The 23,181-nt window shown below is 35.5% G+C and overlaps 1 protein-coding gene across 3 annotated transcripts in view; it reads right to left on the reverse strand.

The window, feature by feature from the left end:
• Nucleotides 1-23,181, reverse strand: part of niban1b (niban apoptosis regulator 1b) — a 53,436-nt gene that overhangs the window by 28,714 nt on the left and 1,541 nt on the right. For all 3 annotated transcript variants that reach the window (XR_012391643.1, XR_012391646.1, XM_684820.9), the window contains exon 2: nucleotides 455-585. Coding sequence is in view for 1 of the 3 variants with exons in the window: in XM_684820.9 (XP_689912.4) it covers nucleotides 455-585 (131 nt within the window). In the remaining 2 variants the exon portion in view is untranslated. The remainder of the gene's footprint in view (nucleotides 1-454; nucleotides 586-23,181) is intronic.

Raw genomic sequence — 23,181 nt, forward strand, 5'->3', positions numbered from 1 at the left:
CTTTATAATGATATAAATTGTAGTTATCTCTATATGAAATTACGAATATGTAATGTAGCAGGGCATTAAATTACTGTTTATTGATTTGCATTTTAACTTTGTAAAGTATAAAATTATCCGTCTCCTCACGGTTTGTGTCTCATTTTGTGAGCTAACTAACAACAGTTGTTCGCTCCCCTCTTTCTCCCCTGCTGGCCACGCCCCCTCCTGCCTCTGATCGCGGAGCTCCACGCCCATTATGATGCATCTTTTGAAAAAATTCTGAGGTAGACTTGAACCGAAAGTGGGGGGTGTCATGACCCTTTAAAAAGGTATAATGGATAATCTGATGGGTATTTTGAGCTGAAACTTTACAGACACATTCTGGAGACACAAGAGACTTATATTGAATCTTAAAAAAGGGTTAAATAGATATCCTTTAATGCTATCATTATAAATTTATAATAAGTTTTACCTTTTGTTTAAGAAGCTGGGACTGTGCTGCTCTGTGCTGCTCCACCTCATCCTTTAGATGGCAAAAGAAGGCGACACAGCTTTGTCTTCTGTAATGAGGACTGAAGTTCTTCAGCTCAGCCTCTGTTCGACCTGCACACACAGGAAAAATGAACACCTTTTTGTGAATAAGAAGTGCACTTATTTGTATTGAAGGTGCATTTGTATTGTACTTTATATCATAAAGGAGCATTATACTGATCGAGGTGATATAAATGAAGCAAAAAGTTAAGAAAGTGTCCTTTAAATAGTACAGAACATTTCTTAACATGTTCTTTGTTCTACTGTGGAATTAATTCTCAAAAAAATCAATAAATTAGGATTTCAACCACAGAACAAAGTTAATGAAATGTCTCATAAGCTACATGTCAGGTTACATGTTGCATTTACACATTCAGTTAGTTAACCGGGAAAAGTTAAATGGAGAAATATTTTGCTGAGTATATACACACTAGCTTATACAGTATTATGAATGATATTCCCATTCATCTTGACTGTCTGTAACATGCTTTCCAATAAGAAATTCCATCACCCTAAAATCAAGTGTTTGAAATATAATAATGCAATCTATGCAATGTATACCACTAATTCTTTTAATGTATAATAGTGAAAGTTATTACAGGTCTGAAAATACCCATCAGGAACCACCCAAAGTGTATTATCTTTTCATTTATTATGAATAGAATTCTATATTACTGATTGTGGCATTATGAATACACATAAAACATATGCCAGAGTAATTGGCAGTTCCTTTTGCTGTTCCTTCTCACCCCTTATATATTAGGAAATAAAGCAAAGGATATGAGAGTGACCAGGCACGTACACATAGGGCTCAACCTGTGCAGTGCACATGCCCTTTTTAGTCTTGGATAGAAAGTGCCCTTCCAAAATGATCAAAAGTACCCCCGCGACACAGCCCCCCTCCCTCCTACCGCCCTTCAGTAGGTGCGCGACAACACCGCTCTTGAGTACACACGCTTTGGACAGTCTCTGCACGGGCCTGAGAGTGACACCTTTATATACAAAAATGTAAGTGTAGCTTACTAGTTTATTATTCAAAATTCAGCTAAAACCTGTCAGACCTGTAAATATTGGCCATATGTGACCCTGGACCACAAAACCATTCATAAGTGTCAATTTTATGAAATTGCGTTAACAAAAATGCCTTACATTTATGTATACTTTGTTAGTATTTGCTTGAGATACAGCTATTTTAAAAACCTGGAATATGAGGGCTAAAAAAACGAAGAAAATATGCTATAAAGAGGTCTATATGAAGTGCTAGCAATGCACATTACTAATCAGAAATTGAGTCTTAAAATATTTAAAGTAAGAAATGTACAAAATAGTATAATAGAACATGATCTTACCTATACAGTCAAGCCTGAAATTATTCATATTTTAAAATCTGCTATTTTTACCCATTGAATGTACTATTGCCTTTTGCCATAAAAATACCTATGAAACATAATACTGGTTTTGTGGACCAGGGTCACTATAGTTGGGCAACATGAACAAAGATTTACACCACAAAGTAACAAATCCTACTTTACAATAATGACATATATCACGGTCACACTTAACAATAAGTTTCCAACGGTTAGTGATGGTATTGTATTTACTAACATTAATTAAGTATAACCAGTGTTTATTAATCAAAGTTAATCAGTGTTCCCAACTTAGCAATTTTGTTGCTAAATTTAGCACCTTTTCATACTACCCTAGAACCCTTGCAACCTTTTTTTTTTTTCAAAAGGCACCTAGCAACAAATTTAGCAATTTTTAACATTAATTTGCCTACTTTTAGCTATTTTTCTTAAAGGTGACTCAAAAGAGCAGTGGTTGCAGGCTTCACTCAACACACACATATCACATTCAAGTTAAATTGCTAGCTCAGATTGTTTTTCATAACTGTCAATTTACTGATTTTTGTTAATATGTATAATTGTTGGTTATTTGGGTAGCAATAAATTCCAATAGTCACTGTTACAAATGTGTTAATTTCACAAGTTAAAAAGAGTAAGTACACAAGCTGTGATTGTTTAAAGGAATGTATCTGTTCATTATCAGTGTTATATTTCAAAATAAAAAAATCTTATTAAAAAATGTTTGTATTACTTTTACAAATAGTCAACTCTATTTTTCAAACAAATCTAAATGGACATATTTTAAATAATGTTTTTGCTGAGATGGCTGATCAATTTGAGAAAACAATAACTATTTTGTATACGACATAAAGATGTAGTTTTGAGTTGCGATTACACAATGACATCATCACACAAAGTAATATGTTAATAAAAACCTATTTATTGTGCATCTGGATGTAATGTTTTAATAAAATGTAATAAACGGGACATGAGAGAATAGAGACATGATGAGCTTACGCTTGTCAGACACTACTTGATGACGTCACTGATATGCAAATTAGTGTGTGACATCATCTGCAACATTTAGCTACTTTTTGTGCAGGCTTTAGCTACTTTTTTTGGAAATAGTTGGCAACACTGAAGTTAATTTTAATTTTAATATTTTCTAATGTAATTTCAGCAACATTAGTTAATACAGAGTTACCAAAGATGATTTAATAATGTAACAAATGTTTTATTCATTTTTGGTTCGTGTTAGTAAACACGTTAACATTAACTGATGGAACATTATATCCTAATATACACTTGTCATGTTTAATCAGAGATTAGTGGGATAGTGCACCTATTGTTTCTCTCTTTGAAGGATCTGATAGACAGTGAGTCAGTCCAGAAAGCTGAGCCCTCTTTGCCACTTCACTGCTCTGCCAAAATAGCACAGCATAAAGAGCAGGCCTGAGTCTTTTCAGCATTATTCCACTGTGCAACCAAAATTCAAAACATTATTTGCAACAGCTCTCGGGCTTGGATCCCAATTTCCAAAGTCTTAAGGGAAAATATGCTTTGATTTTACTTGGAAATATTTTTTTTCTGCCAAGGAGTAAATAGTATAGAGTTCTGATTGTCTGAATGGAGTCAGAGCATTGGCAGCATCTGCCTAATATGTCATTTACAGTAAACATTAGACACGCTATATTAACCATTACCACTGCTTTGCAAAACAGTGTCTGATACAATTTGAAACCGACTGAATACTGTTGACTTGTGGTGCACCTAAAATCACTACGATGTTTCTGAGTATCTGATGGAGATGTTTAAAACAGCCTTCCATCTAAAACAACACCAACATTAAGGTCTTTGTGAAATCAAAAGTTAATTTTGATAGTGCAGACTGTTATACTTTAGGTGAACAATTAATCCATGCAAGTAAATGAAAAAATCTGACCAACATCCTCATATGAGGGATCTTTTACTGAATAACAACATAAATGAGGAATTACACCTTTTTATTGTATTTTAAACAACTGACTTTGGTAAGAAAGACTGACCACAAGACAGACCCCCAATAGCCCCTTTCTCACACCATAGCCCATGGGAGGATGTGGAAAGCCATCTTGAGAGGGGAGGGAAGATTAAGGTATTTGATTACAGACTATGAGAGCACTCGCATTAAAAATTATGCACAAAAAAGTGCCTTTACAATATTACAATTAAACAGTGGTGTAAAGTAACTAATTACAAATACTCAAATGACTGTAATGTCATTAATTAGAGTAGTTTTTCTCAGGAATTGTAATTTACTAAGTAGCTTTAAATTGCGTACTTTAACTTTCCCTTGAGTTCATTTTTAGTGCTGTACCAGTACTTTTACTCCACTACTTTCCTTCAACCTGCAGTCACTACTTTATTTTTTCGGATTAAAAAAATCAGTCCTGTGATTCCTGTACTATCAGATCACACATAGAAAGAAAATCGCTACATAATGAACTTCCTCAAGACGTGTGATGTATAATTGTAGCAAACTGTTTGGAAGCATTAAAAGTGTTCAAGAAGACGTCCAAAATCTTTACACGCATTGGCCCGGAGACTGTTTAGATGCATGTCACTGATGAGAAGATGACGGATGTTTACTGTTTGATGACCGAAATGGCCTTAAACACCCAGCAGGCACAAGGCGTCAACATGAAGTCGAATAACGTTGTACCTTAACATCATGGGGATGTTGCATTTTGTTTGGAAATGAAAAACAGGTTGACGTCAGACCAACCTCAATGTCCAACCTAAAACTAACTAAAAATCAACGTCTAATGATGTTACACCTTGAAGTTGTGTGCCCGCAGAGTTGGATTTTGGTTGCAATGAATAATTTTTGATTTTGGTCCGTGATGAATAAACGTCAGTATTTGATGTCAATATGTCGTTGGTTTAGGAAGTTGGCGCAACATTGGATTTTGGTCACTTTCCAACACAACCTAAAATCAACCAAATATCAACGTCATTTGACGTCATTATTTAACATCAAAATAATATTGTCCTTTTACGATGGTTAGACATAAAACTTTGGTCACCTGATGTCAGAAACCTAAATCTAACCTAATATTAACGCCTTATGATGTTGTGTGCCTGCTAGGCAATAACTAAATGCACTACAGAGTGGTACGTTTACACACACATCCACAAATTACGCCAATGCATCAGCTTTTAATAGCGCAATACTCACTACTCACTGCTTTAGAGTACTTTAGAAAGGTCTATTTTTTACTCATACTTTGAGTAATATTTACAACAGATACTTTTACTTTACTTGCACTACATTTTTAGGGAAGTAATGGTACTCTTTCCACCACTGCATATAAAAATAAGTGTTAGAAAATTTAGTTTCATGGCAATTTATAATAACAAATAATAATAATCATAATAATAATAATAATCATAATATTAATTATTATTATTATTATATACAGTTTGTCATTGTTCATTCATTCATTTTGGGAACAGATTGGGAAAAAATTTTGTTGTTAAAAAATATTTTTGAAGTAGGGCTGCACGATATTGGGAATAATATAAAAATGTGATTTTACATATATATATATATATATTACAACAAAATAAATTTTCACCAGATGACTTGATATCTCTATTTGGAAAAAATTTATCATGTTTAATTGGGATGATTCTGCGATAGAGGTGCATCTCTATACAATTTATTAAGCAATCTATAAATATTATAAAGAAATTGAAATAAATGAAATAAAGAGTTTTATCATTTTGCAAGTCTAATAGTATTTAGGTACAGTAATCATTCATACATTTTCTTTTCGGTTTAGTTGTCCCTTCTAAACCGTATGAGCTGATGAATTCTGGCAGAAGATACAGGGTCCCGTTATGCAAGTACAAGAATAGATATAAACATTCTTTTGTTCCTTTTTCAATTAAATTGATCAATGAGCAAGTAGGGAAGGACGGCCCAAGATTAAGATTATTAATGTTATACTGGTTGGCATAACAGAGAGCAGTGGGGGCACATTGTATTTTATTTTTATACCATTTTTTTAAATTATTGATTTTATGGAATTGTATTTATATTAGGAGGTATTTTAGGATTAGATTTTACTGTGTTTGTATGTTACATGTTGTCTTGGTGTCTATGTACAGCAGATTGTAAAACAAATGTCTCCTACAGGAGACAATAAATTTTACCTTGACTTTCTTTAATCAGGGGTCGCCTCAGCGGAGTGAACCTCCAGGTACAGTAATTGAATAATAAAAAGAAACATAATTCAATAAAACTGCTAATCATTCTAAAAGTTACAAATGGTACAATTTCCTATTCCTGAATGGTTTTAAAATCATTATACAATCACAGGCTCTCAAAAACACATGCAAATAATCAATTATTTTAAAAAGTCAACATTTGCATATCCTGCGATGAGACTATTGCGAATGATTACACATTGCAATATCAATGCTGAAACGATATATCAAGCAGTCCTAATCTGAATCAAAATTATTTTCAATGATTTCCAAAGTGATGTTTAACAGACCAAGGAAAAGTTCATGGTATTATAGAAAATATTAAACTAAAATATGTATGCCAGAATAATATCTTGACAAGGTAAACAAGTTGCCATCACTAATCTCCTTTGCTTGAACTTCAACATGGCCTGATTCAAGTTTCTCTGTTCCACACGCAAATCTCTAATGTGACTTTAAAAAATATTAAATGTTGCACATAAGGAATATTTAAGCAATATAGTGCTTTGTTGTTCTGTTTTAAATTTTAATCGTCAGATTAACTGTGGTTTTAAAGAGTTTGACAAACTGTGTTTGTTTTTTACATATACAGTAACTATAAACTGTACGTAGGGAAATACATTTTAGGTATATTATTTACATCAAAAACAGAAGTTTTTGAATTCACATGTAAAACAGAGTGAAATATTGGATCAAAAAGGAACAATTATATAAAACAGTAATCAAACCCTGCTTTTTATTCTTACCACCCACTAATCAAACTTATTCAAATATATTATTCATTAGTACACTTCACCACAAGGAGCCTGATGCTAGAAACGGAAGAAGGAAAGTGAGAAGAAGGAAAGCACTTTTCCAACATTTCTAAAAACTTAAACACAATATATTGCCTTATATTAACTTATTTCAACATAATCAATAGGCAAAAATAATATAAAAACTAAAAGTGCTGCTTATCAGTGAAATATCCTTATTTCTAGGCACATTACTTTTCTCCTTGTTTATTTTTTCACCCTCTTAAGGGAGTTTACCTTGTTATTATACCATTAGATTTCAAGGCCTTTTGGGTAAAGTTGTTTTTAAATGTGCTGTTCAAATAAAATGAGACGGACTTGGGCGAAATTGAATTAACAGAGTTAGAGAACAGAAAGCAGCTCTGAGGAGGGCAGAGAGATGAGATAGTGGTTTCCTGTGAGAACACACACCACAAACACACACCACACACACACGAACACGCACAAACACTAGTTTTATGGGCAGGACCGTTGTGAACCCTGCACAACTCAGCAAATTTTACTGTCTAATAGAATTAGAAACCATGAAACACACAACACATTGTCTCCCGAACCATTATCACACATACACACACACATTTGTGTTAACTGTTGTGCAAAATTTACTGTCATGCTCAGAAAATATATTTCCCACAACAGCAGAGCTATTTTTGCATTTAGATATTGCACCACACTGTCCATCTCAGTTTATATTTCACAGAGGTGCAGGACATGACAGCCCTATCTCACCAGGAAACGTAACTATTTTACATTTTTTCAGTTTAGTGGCCAATTCATACGAGATTATAGCCGATAATCAAAAAGTTACAAATTGTTGTGAGATCGCATTGGACATGAAGACATACAAGAGGGCAGAAGTTCATCCAAATGAGGGCGTATCAACTACTCATCCCAGGAAGTCCTTATAGAAAACATGAACCTCTGCAGCCTTTTGAATACACTCAGTGTTTATATTTGTGCTCGGCATCCTTTTATCTGACGGCTGGCCGACTGAGATTTCAAACAGCTAGCAGTGATGGTGGAATCTCTGTTTGGCAATGAGCCTTTCTTGGTAATTGGTAGAATTAAATATAATTGGGTCCATTATAGGTCTGTGTAATTGCAGGATGTATTGATGCTGATAAATCCTAAGCCCATAAGGAAATCGAGAGAAAAAGCTGAATCATGATAGACCACCCAATATATGCATACAGTTGAAGTGAGATTTATTAGCACCCTGAATTATTTGCCCCCCTGTTTATTTTTTTCCTAATTTCTGTTTAACAGAGAGAAGATTTGTTTCAGCACATTTCTACACATACTAGTTTTAATAACTCATCTCTAATAACTGATTTATTTTATCTTTGCCATGATGACAGTAAATAATATTTGACTAGATATTTTTCAAGACACTTCTACAGCTTAAAGTGATATTTAAAGGCTTAACTAGGTTAGGTAGTTTAACTAGGCAGGTTATGGTAATTAGGCATGTTATTGTATAAGGATGGTTTGCTCTGTAGACTATCGAAAAAATAAAGAGAGGGGCTAATAATTTTGACCTTAAAATGGCTTTTAAAGAATTTAAAAATGATTTAATTCTAGCAGAAACAAAACAAATAAGACTTTCACCAGAAGAAAAAATATTATCAGACATACTGTGAAAATTTCTTTGCTTTGTTAAACATCATTTAGGAAATATTTTTTTAAAAAATTTGAAGGGGGGATAATAATTCTGACTTCAACTGTATTTAATAATTTTATAATTTTAATAATTATAAAATAAGTAATATTTTTGTTTTATTCTGTATAAATAATAAACATATATAAATATTGTTATTTAGAACATTTTGCATAAAACAAAGGCTTTCAGGCATGTTTTTTCATGCATTTTTTTCACAACACAAAACATGATGTTTAATACTAATATTTTACACAATGTTTCAACAAAAGAAAGAAATTCATAAAGGTTTTAAACAAAAAAAAGGTGGGTAAATGATGAAAGAATTTCCTTTTTGGGTGAACTGTCCCTTTAAAAAAAAAAATATATATATATATATATATATATATATATATATATATATATATATATATATTGCGCTAACCCTCAATAACCCTTTTGGTGAAATAATTAATTTTCATGATATTTCAAAACTAAAATGACGCATCTTCATTAAATAAAATTTTTAATTTCTTTCCAAATAAAGTAACTGAACCTCAATTTTACACAACTTGAAGCCAAAATAAATAGTCACACAACAGATAAAGAAGGCAGATGGTCAGAATGTGAAATGTATTGTGTGTGCAGTGATGAGTTACACAGATCTGGATCTGGGAAATGTGTGTTTTCTCAACTGTTTTGCAGACAGCAGATTGGCTTTGCTATAACATCTGTACTATAACTCTGCTCTCAAACATCCTTTCATCTCCACACACACACACACACACACACACACACACACACACAAACAGGCTTTTAAATAGCCCAGGCTCCAGTTTCTCCCCTGATCACCGATATCCTGACAGAGGACGGAGCCTGGGACTTTAGTTTTATTGTTTTATTTGCCCCTTACCCTTTACCCCACATATGTCTGTTCTTGTGAGTTTTGATGCAGGAAAGAGCAGGCAGAAAGCAAGGCAAAATAACAACCCTCCCTCGCAATAAATTCACTATCAAACAACACATCAAATTCAAAACCTCATCACCAAAAGCCTAGTGAGAAATCATTTACATGCTTTTGATTGCACAATTCTTTACTAACAAAGTCGCAAACCATGTAGAAGCGTCTCTCTACGTATGTGTTATTTGTGAAGTGAAGTCATTTCCTGCAAACACTAAGCGCTGCTAACTTCCGACGCAGCTGTGAAAAGGTTCAGTACAAATGTTACACTGCAGGAGGGGCCAGTCCTTTAAACCACAGTTTGAATCTGAAAATGGAAATAATAGTGTGATTCTCATGACGTGTATCTACAGATGTCATGGTGGGAATGGAAAAAGGTCTTTTTTTCCATTTTGGACATATTTCACATCGACCTACATTACATAGCTGACAGCCTGAAATGCTGCCAATACATGACATTTATGTAGCGGAACAACCAACAGATAAAAATGACAGATAGATGCAGAATTTATAAGCAACCTATAAGGCTGCACTGAACTGCTGCTTTCTCAGTGCCGTGTAACCACAGTGTTTTCTCTGCAAGTTGAATATATAATATTAGATACATAAAATGTTGTAGGTGTAGCAGCCTTTAAAGTAAAGTTTTTTTGTTGACCTACACTGTAAAAAATCTCAATAATTTCAACGGTAATAAACTGTATAAATGCTTAACAATAAGTTACCTAATATATGAATTCATTCATTCATTGTATGTGTGTAAGTTAGTGTGTACGGATGTTTCCCATAATGGGTTGCAGCTGGAAGGGAATCCACTGTGTAAAACATATGCTGAATAAGTTGATGGTTCATTCCGCTGTGGCGACCATGCTGTGGGACTAAGCCCAAAAGAAAATGATTGAATGAACGAACAACTATGAATGTATAAATATGGCAGTTAATTCATTCTTTTTCTTTTTGGCTTAGCCCCTTTATTACTCAGGGGTCACCACAGTGGAATGAACCATCAACTTATCCAGTATATGTTTCATGTAGTGCATGCCCTTCCAGCCGCAACCCAACAATAGAAAACGCCCATACACTCTTGCATTCACACTCATACACTAGAGCCAATTAAACTTATTCGAATCACCGGTACCGCATGTCTTTACATTGTGGAGGAAACCGGAGCACCCGGAGGAAACCCACACAAACACAGGGAGAACATGCAAACTCCACACAGAAATGTGTGGCCCACAACTGACCCAGCCGGGATCGAACCAGTTAACTTCTTGCTGTGAGGCAATCGTGCTACCCACTGCGCCATTGTGACACCCGTTGAATATGGTAGTTTACAGTAAATTGTTGACATTTCTTTGATATTTTCTACCTTATTTTTAATTTTGGTAACCACAACTGCAATTTTTTTTATAGACGCTACAGATTTTTTATAGTGTATATGGTTCCATGAAGAACCTCTAACACACAAACAATCCCTTTATTTCCAACCAAGGCTCATTCTGATTACGTACCTCATATGTTTTTGGAGAGAGTGAAATTCGTCGAAAGAGGTACGTTTTGGCCGTTTTTGATTTTGTGAATCTGCCAGAAGCTGCTGTGCATACTTTTTTCAGATCCTAAATTTCTCTTGCGAGTGCCATTCGCACCTGCTTTTTTCGCGTAAATCCACCAGAAGCTGCATGTTGACTGACTGACTGACTGACCAGCCGACCGATTTCCCCACCCTCCCCCTTTTCTAAAACCAACCAATAGTATTTTAAAAAGCACACATCAACCAGCACCCACCCTGTTCCCAAAACCCAACCGACAGTGTTTTAAAAAGCAATTCAGAAAAAGAAAATCCCCCTAATTTTTACGTTTTTAGATTTTATCACATTCTCACTCTGTTTTTTACTTGTTCATTTTCCTCAAACCCTGTCATCATGGTCAACTCTGCACTGCATCTGAAATCCTCAGATATACGCAATGAACCATTGGACAAACTGGTAACAGCAAAAAAGCCGTCCACGCGGAGGTAAGCAGCCAGCTGGTAAGCACAAAAAGGAACGGTGTCATCCCACCTTCTATTGTTTGTTTTATATATATATATATATATATATATATATATATATATATATATATATATATATATATATATATATATATATATATATATATATAGACATGGTTACGTTTTCAGAATGAGCCTGTGTTGTTTATCTCAATACTGGAAAAAGGTTTTTGGATTCTTAAATGTATTCACACTTGAACTCACAGCCATCTCAAAGTTTATGCCAAATCAAATCACACACACACAAAACAAAACAAGTTGCAGGTGAATATTGAAAGTGTACTGCCTTAAATGCACACTTTTATGACTGAGTATGCGACTCAACCTACAATATAATTTTATACAGTCGACTAATAACACTTTATTGCTCTTGTTTTACTCCACTTTACAATGTTTTAATGGCAACGTCACTTCTCTAACTCTTATTTGATTTTTAATAGCATCAGTCTTATAAGGCCAGTGGTTTGGATGACCAACTGAGAAGAGTCCGCTTTTCCCATCACCTCTTGGCCTGCAAAAGAGATCTGTAGTCTGAAACGCCCAATGAGAGAGAGAGAAAGAGCTCCATAAACTAACTTATCAGACAGAAGCCATCTCTTTCTCCCTCTCCCCATTGTCACTCCGGTCCAAACTGAAAAATAGCATATGGTTCACCAAATGATAGCCGTTTTTGGAAGAATTACATTATTCTGTCAGTGTGGGTTTATAAAGAGTCTGTTTCGGTCTTTAATAATTTAATGAGCACTTCACTCAGGAAGACAAACTGAGACTGAAATCTGAGGCTAGAGTGTAATTCTGTGTAAATATCTGCATATACAAAGTTTAATTTATTAAAATCTAAATTGAAGAAGAACAGAAGGTTATCTGATCTGACAATCACATATGGTGCATCTCAATCAGCTCTTTTGTAGGGCACATTATTATTCTTTGAACAATTAATTTGGTTAATCCACAGAAAAAAAAATTTGTTTAAGTAATCTTTAATCAAAGACTGACCATTTGCGTCTGCTTTGGAGTGGCAGTCCTTCTCTATTGACAATTTTCTTAACCACGGCCCTATTAGCATTAGTTTGCTATGAGGGAATAATGTGCAAATATAAAGCCCCACCCCCTACTCAATATTCTGTTTCAGTTGGAAGTACATCAACGTACTGAAGTAAAACACAGCAGCTTCTGGTTCACTTGGGTATAGATATAGAACAATCTAGGATATAGATCATAGATATAGGACAATCTAGGAAATTCTTGCAATATAGCTAATTAATCTATCAAATCAAATTTGTCTACAATGGACTTAATTTTTTTTTATAGAATTGATGTGACAAATATTAGTTCTACTGTTATTCTTAAATTCCAGTTTAGATTTTTTACAATGAGGACATGCCTCAATGTGTAGTGAACCAAGGTCCTTACTTTCTTAGCAGTGCCTGAATTTCTTTACACAGCTTACTGATTCACGAGCTAGGGAGCTGATTTAGACATACTCATATTGTTCTACGAGTGCTCAAGACACTTGGTGGATCATCTTAAATAATACCTGATTTAAAGATGTGAAGTTCATGCCTCTAAAACAAAAAGTCAGACAAATCAGTTACCCACATGGAAATTGTGTGAACTCCCCCAGGTCCAAGCACTGAGGTGTTGAGAGGCTGAGATAGAGATAGTAAACATGCTGTCAGTTCAGAATGAGGTGTTACAGAGTGACACAAGTATCAGTTTTGTTTAGTGCGTATGTCAGTGTGTGTGGAATGAATCTGAGAGGGTGTGGGCCTGCCTCTCAGTCTTGAGCTGTTCTCCTCTGAAGGTTTGGGATGTGGTCCCAGAATGAAGCTCTAATTCCTCCCATGCCATAAGAATCAAACTGATTCACGAACTGACACTCCTCCCAACAGCAGATGCACACCCAGAGACACGTTTTTTAAAACCCCTTCACCAATGTTGTTTGGGCTGTAAAACAATTGTGTGGCTTGTTGAAAGGTTTGCTATTTTTCTAAAGGCTGAACTTATGATTTTTACCTGTTGCATAATAATAAATATTTTCAGATTTACATTTAAAAAGAAAAAAATTATACATACTATTTTGACTTCTAAGTACCAAATCAGTTAAAAGCCCCCTCCCACTTAAACAACCATTCACAACACCCTAACAACCACGTATTACGCCTTTGTACCCATCTAGCAAACCTCTACAAAATATATCTCTCCTAAAACTTAGGAGAACTTCCAAGAAAATCATTTTTCAATGTCCTCGCAAACACCCAAATACCAGAACATCCCAACAACAGCTATTACATGACAGCAACCAGAGCACTTTAAAACCACCTAACTACTTTAACAAACACCAACCATAGAGCACTTAAAACACCTTAATAACATCTTAACAATTTAAAATTTTAACAATATCTTAACAACTATTAGAAGCAAAATAGCAAACAACCATAACACACAAAGATCCTGGCAACCACCCAGAACACCTTAACCATCAACTATACTGCTTTATCAAACACTGACACCCAAAAGCAACCATCTAAGACTATTCCAAAGACTATTCCAACACTCTAGAAAACACCCAGAGCATCGTTAGAACACCCTGGAATACCCTGGAACAACCAAATTAACATTCACTGACCAATAAAACAACTAAAAGACTTAAAACAACTTAGCAACCACCTAGAAGAATTACTGAAGTAACAAACTAGAAAACACTGAGAACATTTTAAGAACACCGCCAGTAATTTAAACTGCCTAGAACACCTTAACAACCACATAGCAAATACCAAGAAGACCCTGCAAAACCACTCTTTAAAAGAATAAAACGAACAATTTAACCACTTAGAACACTAGAACAACACCAAGAACAACAAAAAATGTGTGATACTCATTATGAAGCACACACAAAACAGCAATCACCTAGAGCAACCAATTAAAGAGAGTGAAATGCCCACCACAGCTTATCAACAACCCTGAAGTAGTCAGAGTGCAGAGTGTATGTGTGAGCCATACCTGGCAACACTCTCGTTTTCCTGGGAGTCTCCCGTATTTTAACCGCATCCGGTGAGCAACTCCCTTTAGATTCACCAACATGCATAATCGCGTTCATCAAATTTGCTTAGAGTTCTAATATGTTTCATTAAGTTTGACGTGGTTCCACCCCTTACACGCAACTTTTGTAAAGCTTCTGCTTTACGTTGCTGTGTCAGAATCCTTGCTTGTAAAATTTAGCCATACTTTAGAACTTTAGAGCATTCATAATACAAGCGAGCTGATCTCTTTGCTTGCACGCCGATTTCCTCTGTTCGTTGACAAAAAAAAGCTTGCGAGCTGTCAATTATAAGCTGCTCGCACACAAAACTTCTTGCGCGCACTCAAATATATGCTGCTCATGCGCAAAACTTCTTGCACGCTCTCAAATATCCGCTGCTCGCGCGCAATGCAGACTCACAATTTGTGCCTTCTGTTTCCTCTTCCTTTCGTTCTTTTTGATGTGATTTATATTAGTACAATATTTTGTAATAATATAAATATATAACATAATATAATATAAATACCATTATAAATATTTAAACAAAACATAGTGCCAAAAAATGACTGTATGTTATATGATGGATATTTTAGGTTTCAAACATTTAAAGACACAGAGAATAGACGTTGATTGTAAAGAATATATTTTACTTTAAAAACATTTATTAGACATCCAAAAGGTGCACCATACTAGTCAAATAAAATACATTTAAACAAAAATATAACTAACACAAGCAGAAATGTAACTGTGATAGGAAATAGGAAAAAACTTGATAAGGTATTATAGCCTACTGTGCTATTCACATTTCAAATAAATGTCACTATAAATCCCATTTTCTCATGGCAACTAAAATAAAGTGAACTAGTCTCTGTTGTCTTCTACATTGATGAGATTTTGGAGGGCATTTTCCTTGTCATCCTCTTCATTTTGAGGAAAAGCTGTTCCACAGGGCCCCTGAACATGTCTATTGGCATGCGCAGTGTTTTGAACAGTACTACAGTAAAGTACTTTATTTAATCTGTTGTGATAATACTATAGTTGCTATGGTAACACAGCACTTTGTATTTCATATTATCCGTTCACTATTCCTAATACTACAAAATGCTGAAGCATTCATTAACAAGGAGTTGTAAATAATACTAGCCTAAAACATAGGCAATATACTTAAAGATAAAAAACACTAGTATTTGTTATAGAATTTACCTTAACCTTTTAGTTTTTCGTGTATTGTTAAAAATAGTGTACCGATAAAACAATATCAACATTCTTGGGATAACCAATTTTCAGTGATGTAAAGTAACTCATTACGAATACTCAAATGACTGTAATTGAGTAGTATTTCTCAGGAATTGTAATTTAGTAAGTAGTCTTAAAAATGTGTACTTTTACTTTCCCTTAAGTACATTTTTAGAGCTGTATCAATACTTTTACTCCACTACTTTCCTTCAACCTGCAGTCACTACTTTATTTTTCTCTTGTCTATGGGGATTAGAAAAATCAGTTCTGTGATTCCTGTCCCATCAAATCACACATGAACTACCTCAAAATAGGGTTGATCAAAAGAAATATATTAATGCAATTCAAATATATGATATATGATTTGATGTTTACTTTAAGCTTATTATAAATATATATTTATATTGTTTAATTATAATGATTAAAATATTTTTTTTTTGTCAAATAATTTTGTGGCTTAAAAGTATCGGTTCAGGCACCGTTTTGGCACTGGTACTGTTTTAAAAGTATCGATTTAGCACCGGTATTGAAATAATCCCAAACGATAACCAACCCTACCTCAAAACATGTTCGCTTATTAATTGTAGCAAACTGTTTGGAAGCATTAAAAGCGTACACAATGTCCAAATTCTTTACATTCATTGACCCAGAGCCTGTTAAGATGCAAGTCACTGATAAGAAGATGAAGGATGTTTAATGTATGATGATCGAAATGGCCTTAAACACCCAGCAGGCACAAGATGTCAACATTATGTCAGAATGAAGTTGTACCTCAGTGTCATGGGGACGTTTCATTTTCAAAATCACGGAAGTGTCAGATTTGATGCCAAAATGATATTGGTTTAAGATGTTGGCTTGACATTGGATTTTGGTCACTTTCTAACAACCTAAAGTCAACCAAATATCCACATCATACGATGTTGTTATTGAACAAATAACGTCCTTAGACGCTGGCTAGTCATTGATTTTTGGTCACCTGACATCACAACTTAAATCTAACCTAATGTTAATGTCTTATGACGTTGTGTGCCTAGAGGGCAATTACTCGATGCACTACTGAATGTTACGTTTACACACACATGCACAAATTACATGTAAACACATCAGCTTTTAAAAACGTAATACTCACTACTCATTACTCTTGAGTACTTTTGAAAGGGCTACTTTTTACTCATACTTTGAGTAATATTTACAACAGATACTTTTACTATACTTACACTACATTTTTAGGCAAGTAATTGTACTTATACTTGAGTATGATTTTTCAGTACTCTTTCCACCACTGCAAATTTTACAGGAGAGTAAAAGCTTGTAAGGAAGAGGAAGCACACGACACAAATTGTGAGTCCGCATCATCTGACAGAGCGAGAACAGATAATTTGCACAAAAGCTGCCTACGTTTTGAGTGCACGCACGAAGTTTTGTGTGCGAACAGCATAATTAAGTGCACGCAAGAAGTTTTGTGTGCGAACAGCATATATTTAAGTGCACGCGAGAAGTTTTGACCGCAAACAAAGGAAACTGGCGATCGAGCAAAGAGATCCGCTAGCTCGTATTACATGAATGCGCTCTCAACTTTTAATACTGCGCTCACGACATTTGTTAGTGAAATAACGCCATATTCTAATCTAAAAGCTGTCTAAATTTTACAAGCAAGGATTCTGACACAGCAACGTAAAGCAGAAGCTTTACAAAAGTTGCGTGTAAGGGGGGGAAACACGTCAAACTTAATGAAACATTTGAGGGCACATGGAACCAACTTAGAGGCAGAGGAATGCACTGTCTTTGACAGCTTGCGAAGTTGCCACATCATCTGGCATCTCACTGAGTATGTTTACATGGACACCAATACTCCAATTTTAATATGATTAGGACAATACTGTGATTAAGAGTCTACCATGTAAACAGCCAATTTTGATTACCTTAAAGGACCACGGACACCTACGTCACAAAATGCAGAGGTTTTTTCTTTCCATTTGTTGTGAGCTATTAAATTCCATTAGTCATTCCTTCATATTCTCATCCAATACCTCAGTTTGTCACAGGGGCATAAATAATATGTTGCTGAATAAAAGTGAAACTGCCCAACTACAGATAAAGTCAAAAAAGTAAAAATTAAACACCTGAAATTACATTGGTGACGCAATGATGTTAATCAATCTATGTGCTATAACACATCCTAAAACAGAACATTTAAAATTCCTCCTGCACTATCTTCAGCAGGAATGTTGAAAACTATATCACCGGATGCAGGGGTTAAACACCTACTCTTTTCAAAGGACATCCTGGGATTTTTAACGGCCACAGAGAGTCGGGACCTCGGTTTAATGTCTCATCCGAAAGACGGCGCTCAGTGAACAGTATAGATTCCCCGTCACTATACTGGGGCATTAGGATCCACACAGAACACAGGTTGGGTGCCCCCTGCTGGCCTTACTAACAACACTTCCGGCAGCAACCTAGCTTTGCCATGTGGTCTCCCATCCTTGCTTAGCTTCAGTGGGCGACCATGTGAGAGTTGCAGAGAGTTAGCTTCCCCCTCTGAAGAGACATACAAAGTCAATCAAAGTGTTTCTGCAGACTGCTTTAATGAAGTGTGATCATAAAATTTTTTATAAACTTTGTTATTATAGGCTGGCTATATTTACGCACTGTTGCCACACAACTGTGTTTAAACCCCTTATAAAAGTGAATTTTGCATAATAGGCCCCCTTTAAATGCCCTTGGTAACAGCATGGCAATAATTGAAAAAAAAAACATTCAATGCCAACCACATTTCAACACCCCAGAAAGCACCCAGAACACCTTAGAACCATATAGAAGACTTCAGCCACCACCGCAAAACTCTCACAAATTCACAATTACTCAAAGACTATTAGCAACCACATAACCAAACAGACAGAGAGGCAAGTTTTCACAGCACAAGCTGACATTTTCTAACTAAATATAAATAAAATTGCATGTTTATTGGTTTAAATCTATTTATTTCCCTCAAGTTAAACAAATCTTGACAGTTTCTGTACTTAATTTGCGAGAAACATCCTGCAGTGTGCGATAGGAATGTGTTCAGGCAATCTGCATGTCTTCAAGCTGTTTGGACACTTTTGTAATTAAATGGGAAATGCTGAAAAGGGTTAAATTTCACCATATGGAAAGGGCGATAAGTGAGCGTGTCGGTCATGGAAATCACTACACATCTTCCTCCCACATGCTGAGTAAAGGACAGCGTGAACAACCATGACCGTTTCCCCTAGAGCCCCACTGCAAGCATGGAGTAAAGTGGGAAAGAATATATGATGTGAAGCTCAGTTAAAATTCAGAACGGCATGCTTTATTCAGCACTCCAACAACGACATCAGAAAAGTGGATCCAGATTTCCACAATTATTTTTTAATGTCAGAGCTGGAAAATGAGCGGCTAAAGAACAGGGAATGACTGTGCCATTTGATTACTTTCAGGGGAATTTGCCCAAGTTGAACAAGACACCTCAGCAAGGTGCCATTATACCTTAGGGGGCACATACTGAGACCATTTGAACACTAAATATGCTTGAAGTAGTGCCATCAATGTGTGTCATAACATTTGTGGATTAATAATCTTCTGCTTACATAGTCAGACTCATTTGCAAATTAATTTTGTAGCAAGATTATCAAAATATACTAACTAAACTAAACACAAACTGCAGTCCAACTGAATGTTAGCAGTATTATTGCATTCTGAAGGTCATTATAAATTAGTCTTATTTCATATTACAGATTATGCAGTGATTGGCTGTACATGTCATGATTATGCCCTTGTAGATGCAGATGGTAAAGAAACATGACATAGAAAATGTATTTTTTCCTTCATTTCATCAATTGGTGAAGTTTGTTACTCGCCACAGTCGCCACTAGCTTGCTTGTACGGGACTTGTGGAGCTTCGCATCGCCGGATTTGCTGTTCAGTGTTTGGACAGCAGTGAAATTTAAACCACGCTGAACTGAACAGAACTGAACTAAACTGAACTGAACTTCAGCTCTGAAAACTGAACTGAATTTACTACAACTTCTATGTTAAGCTGCTTTGACACAATCTACATTGTAAAAGCGGTGTAGAAATAAACATGAATTGAATTAAATTCAATTGAAAATAAACATTTTGTGTGTTATTTTACAGACTGATGATGTGACAATAAAAGTCATTTGATTTGATTTGATTTGACAGTCCTGCAGTTTGCCATTGTTGTTTTGGTTGTCAATTTTTCCATTTAGTTTTTGTTTTTTTACTTTGTTGACAAAAATGTTCAAGTGACCAATAAATGACACAAACCTATAGAGATATAGACCTATAGACATTTTTCCCAGAACTAGTAGCAATTCTTTCAAGGTTGCGACCCTGTGATTAGAGACCTACTACTTCTTATAACCCAAAGCAAACCATTGGCTGGTTAATATGTGGATTAAAAGCTACTTACAGGATCAGCTTGTCCAAACGGGACCATAAAAATAGTGCATAAACTAAATTAATAAACCTATATACATCCCCAGTGAAGGCTTAACAGTGGTGCAATGGGTAACATGATCGCCTCACAGCAAGAAGGTCGCTGGTTCGAGCCCAGCTGGGTCAGTTGGCATTTCTTGAACCAGCAACCTTCTTGCTGTGAGGCGATTGTGCTACCCACTGCGCCATCGTTACACCCATATAATTTTTAAGTCATTTAATAATTTGTTTAAATTTATATTAACCTCACTTAATGAGACTGGTGGGCACAATGTTTTCAGCAAAAGTCTATTCTTGGTTTAATTTTAGAGCCACTCTCTTTCTCAATGTTCAGTTGTGGCCTGTATTTATTTTTAATGCATTTGATTGCCATAAAGGTGTCAGAAAGTTTGACCTGGTGCTATAAAATCAATCTGCTGCAGCTGACGCTATTGCTGTGTTATTCATCTAACGTAAGCACATAGATCCTTTAACAAAAAATAAGCTAAAGGCTGATGGCTTTTCATTTGCATGTTGTTGTTTTTTATGTAACTATTAACTGCTATTTTTATCTTCTGTGGGTTATGGATAAAATATGGTCATTCATTTATTCATTCATTTTTTTTCCGGCTTAATCCCTTTATTAATTCGGGGTCACCACAGCGGAATGAACCGCCAACTTATCCAGCACGTTTTTACACAGCGGATGCCCTTCCAGCAGCAACCCATCTCTGGGAAAAGTATGGTCATTTTAATAGTTTAAAAAAATTTGTTTGAGTTTGTTTGAGTCATTGTCCCATGACCCCTACTTTGGAAACCATTGCCAAAAAAATTGCATATTTTAGATTTACAAAACTATACACAGTGCCCTCTAGTGGATTTGTCATCTGAAACATGCAACGAAACATAGGATGCAACATATTTTACGTTAGACTGAAGTGCATAATTCAGGCTGTGCTAGTGATTTCTGTGTGCCTTATTTATTTTTACATTACAATCTCATATATTGTTGCATTTCATTTTTAAGCACCATTTTAGCCCACCAGGCCCTTCTCAGCTAAATCAATCCAAGTTGATGCCAAAAAACCCCATGACATCATTTAGGAGTTTAGCGGAGGAGGGGGTGGTGAATCGAGCATCATAATTCTGTCCAGCTTTTACATGCTGGTGCTGTTTTGATTTTTACCATCTGTTGCGTCAAACTGCATATACAGCTTTATGCCTATTCTGTATGTTTTAAGATTGCGTGATGACTGTTTAATGGCTCGTAATTAACTGTTATGGGAGGAAAACAAATGTAATCAAACACATAGCTTTCTAACAACAGCACAAACCCTGGAGTGATCAGAGTCCTCATTTAACCTGTGTGTGTATACATTGGATAGCAGTGAGCAAATACATGCCAGGGCCAAAAAAATTAAAAAAAACAGCCAAGAGGACGTGGCAAATAACTTGAGTTTTTGGAGCACAAGGGCAGTATTCACTCCAAGAATGAAGCTCTTTCTGTTTCAGTTTAAACCCAGACTCATTCTGCTAATAGTTTACCAGATGAACCACACAAATGTGATGTCACAGTGTCAACAATTAGTGTGTCTTTTTACTTTGATCATTAAATATTTTAGGCTATAATTTATTTGCCTAGCTGTGTTAGGTGTGCAGTTGTCACTACTGCATGTGAAATTCAATAAATACTTTTCCCATATAAGTAAAGCAGACTTTTTAAAGTCTAAAGTCTAGCCTTAAGGTTACTTCAAGGAGGCAAAGAAATGACAATAAATATTTAGTTGAGAAGACTGAACAATAAAGAGAAGTGAATGTTGGAATGAATTTCCACTCTGGTTCAATACTTCCTGCTCACTGCTGGCCAGATGAAATAAGGGCAAAACAATCCCCATTATGCAGGAACAGCTGTGCTCCCCATCAGGGGAAGGAAACCCATTCTCTGCAGTATATGCGCTCAGAATGTGTGACATTCCAGTCGAATCACATACGCACTGACTTCACTGCATTCACAAAGGCAGTATATCACTGATTCTGAGAGTGCTGCAAATATGCAATGAAATGCGAAACAGAATCTACAGATTTTTGGAGGAGAAAAAAGGAAATTGTGGTAACACTTCACATTATTCATCTCTTTGTGTTATACACAATAGCTCTGCTTTATAATTTGTGTCTTATTTACTTGTGAGGAGAAAATCAACTTCTATGTGCAATGCAATTATTGCATACTTTTGCTGCTACCAGGGTAACAGGCTTCATGGTATGATTAGGTTATGCATGTTTGCATTTTATACTGTACCGCACATTCAGGATTAATTAGGAGTACACTTTATTTTGGTGATCCCTTTTAGACATTCTGTTTAATATGTAAGTAGTCGAAACTGTCAACTAACTTTAGTTGGAATATTAGATTAGTGCTACTGCAGCTGATTTTACATTTAACCACATATCTTTGTAAGGGGGAAGAAATTGTGATAACACTTTATATACAGGCTGCTAGCCAGCCTGGTGAAAAGGGTGATACTTTTTTTTAAAAAAGTGAACCTTTTTGCAGTTATTCGCCTCATTTTTTTTTAAATTATGAGGTTTAAATACTGCATTTTAGTGACTTTCATTCATTTAGTTGTATTCTTTTCGGCTTGGTTCCTTTACTTATCTAGGGTCGCCACAGTGGAATGAACCGCCAACTTATCCAGCATCTGTTTTACACAGCAGATGCCTTTCCAATTGCAACCCATCACTGGGAAACACCCTTACACTATTGCATTCACACACATACACTACAGCCCATTTTGCTCACCCTATTCACCTATAGCAAATGACTTTGGACTCCTTGGAGCACCCTGGAGGAAAACCCACGCAAACATGGGGAGAACATGCAAACTCCACACAAAAATACTAATTGACCCAGCCGGGG

The sequence above is a fragment of the Danio rerio genome, chromosome 2 (genome assembly GCF_049306965.1).
Source record: "Danio rerio strain Tuebingen ecotype United States chromosome 2, GRCz12tu, whole genome shotgun sequence".
Taxonomy (NCBI): domain Eukaryota; kingdom Metazoa; phylum Chordata; class Actinopteri; order Cypriniformes; family Danionidae; genus Danio; species Danio rerio.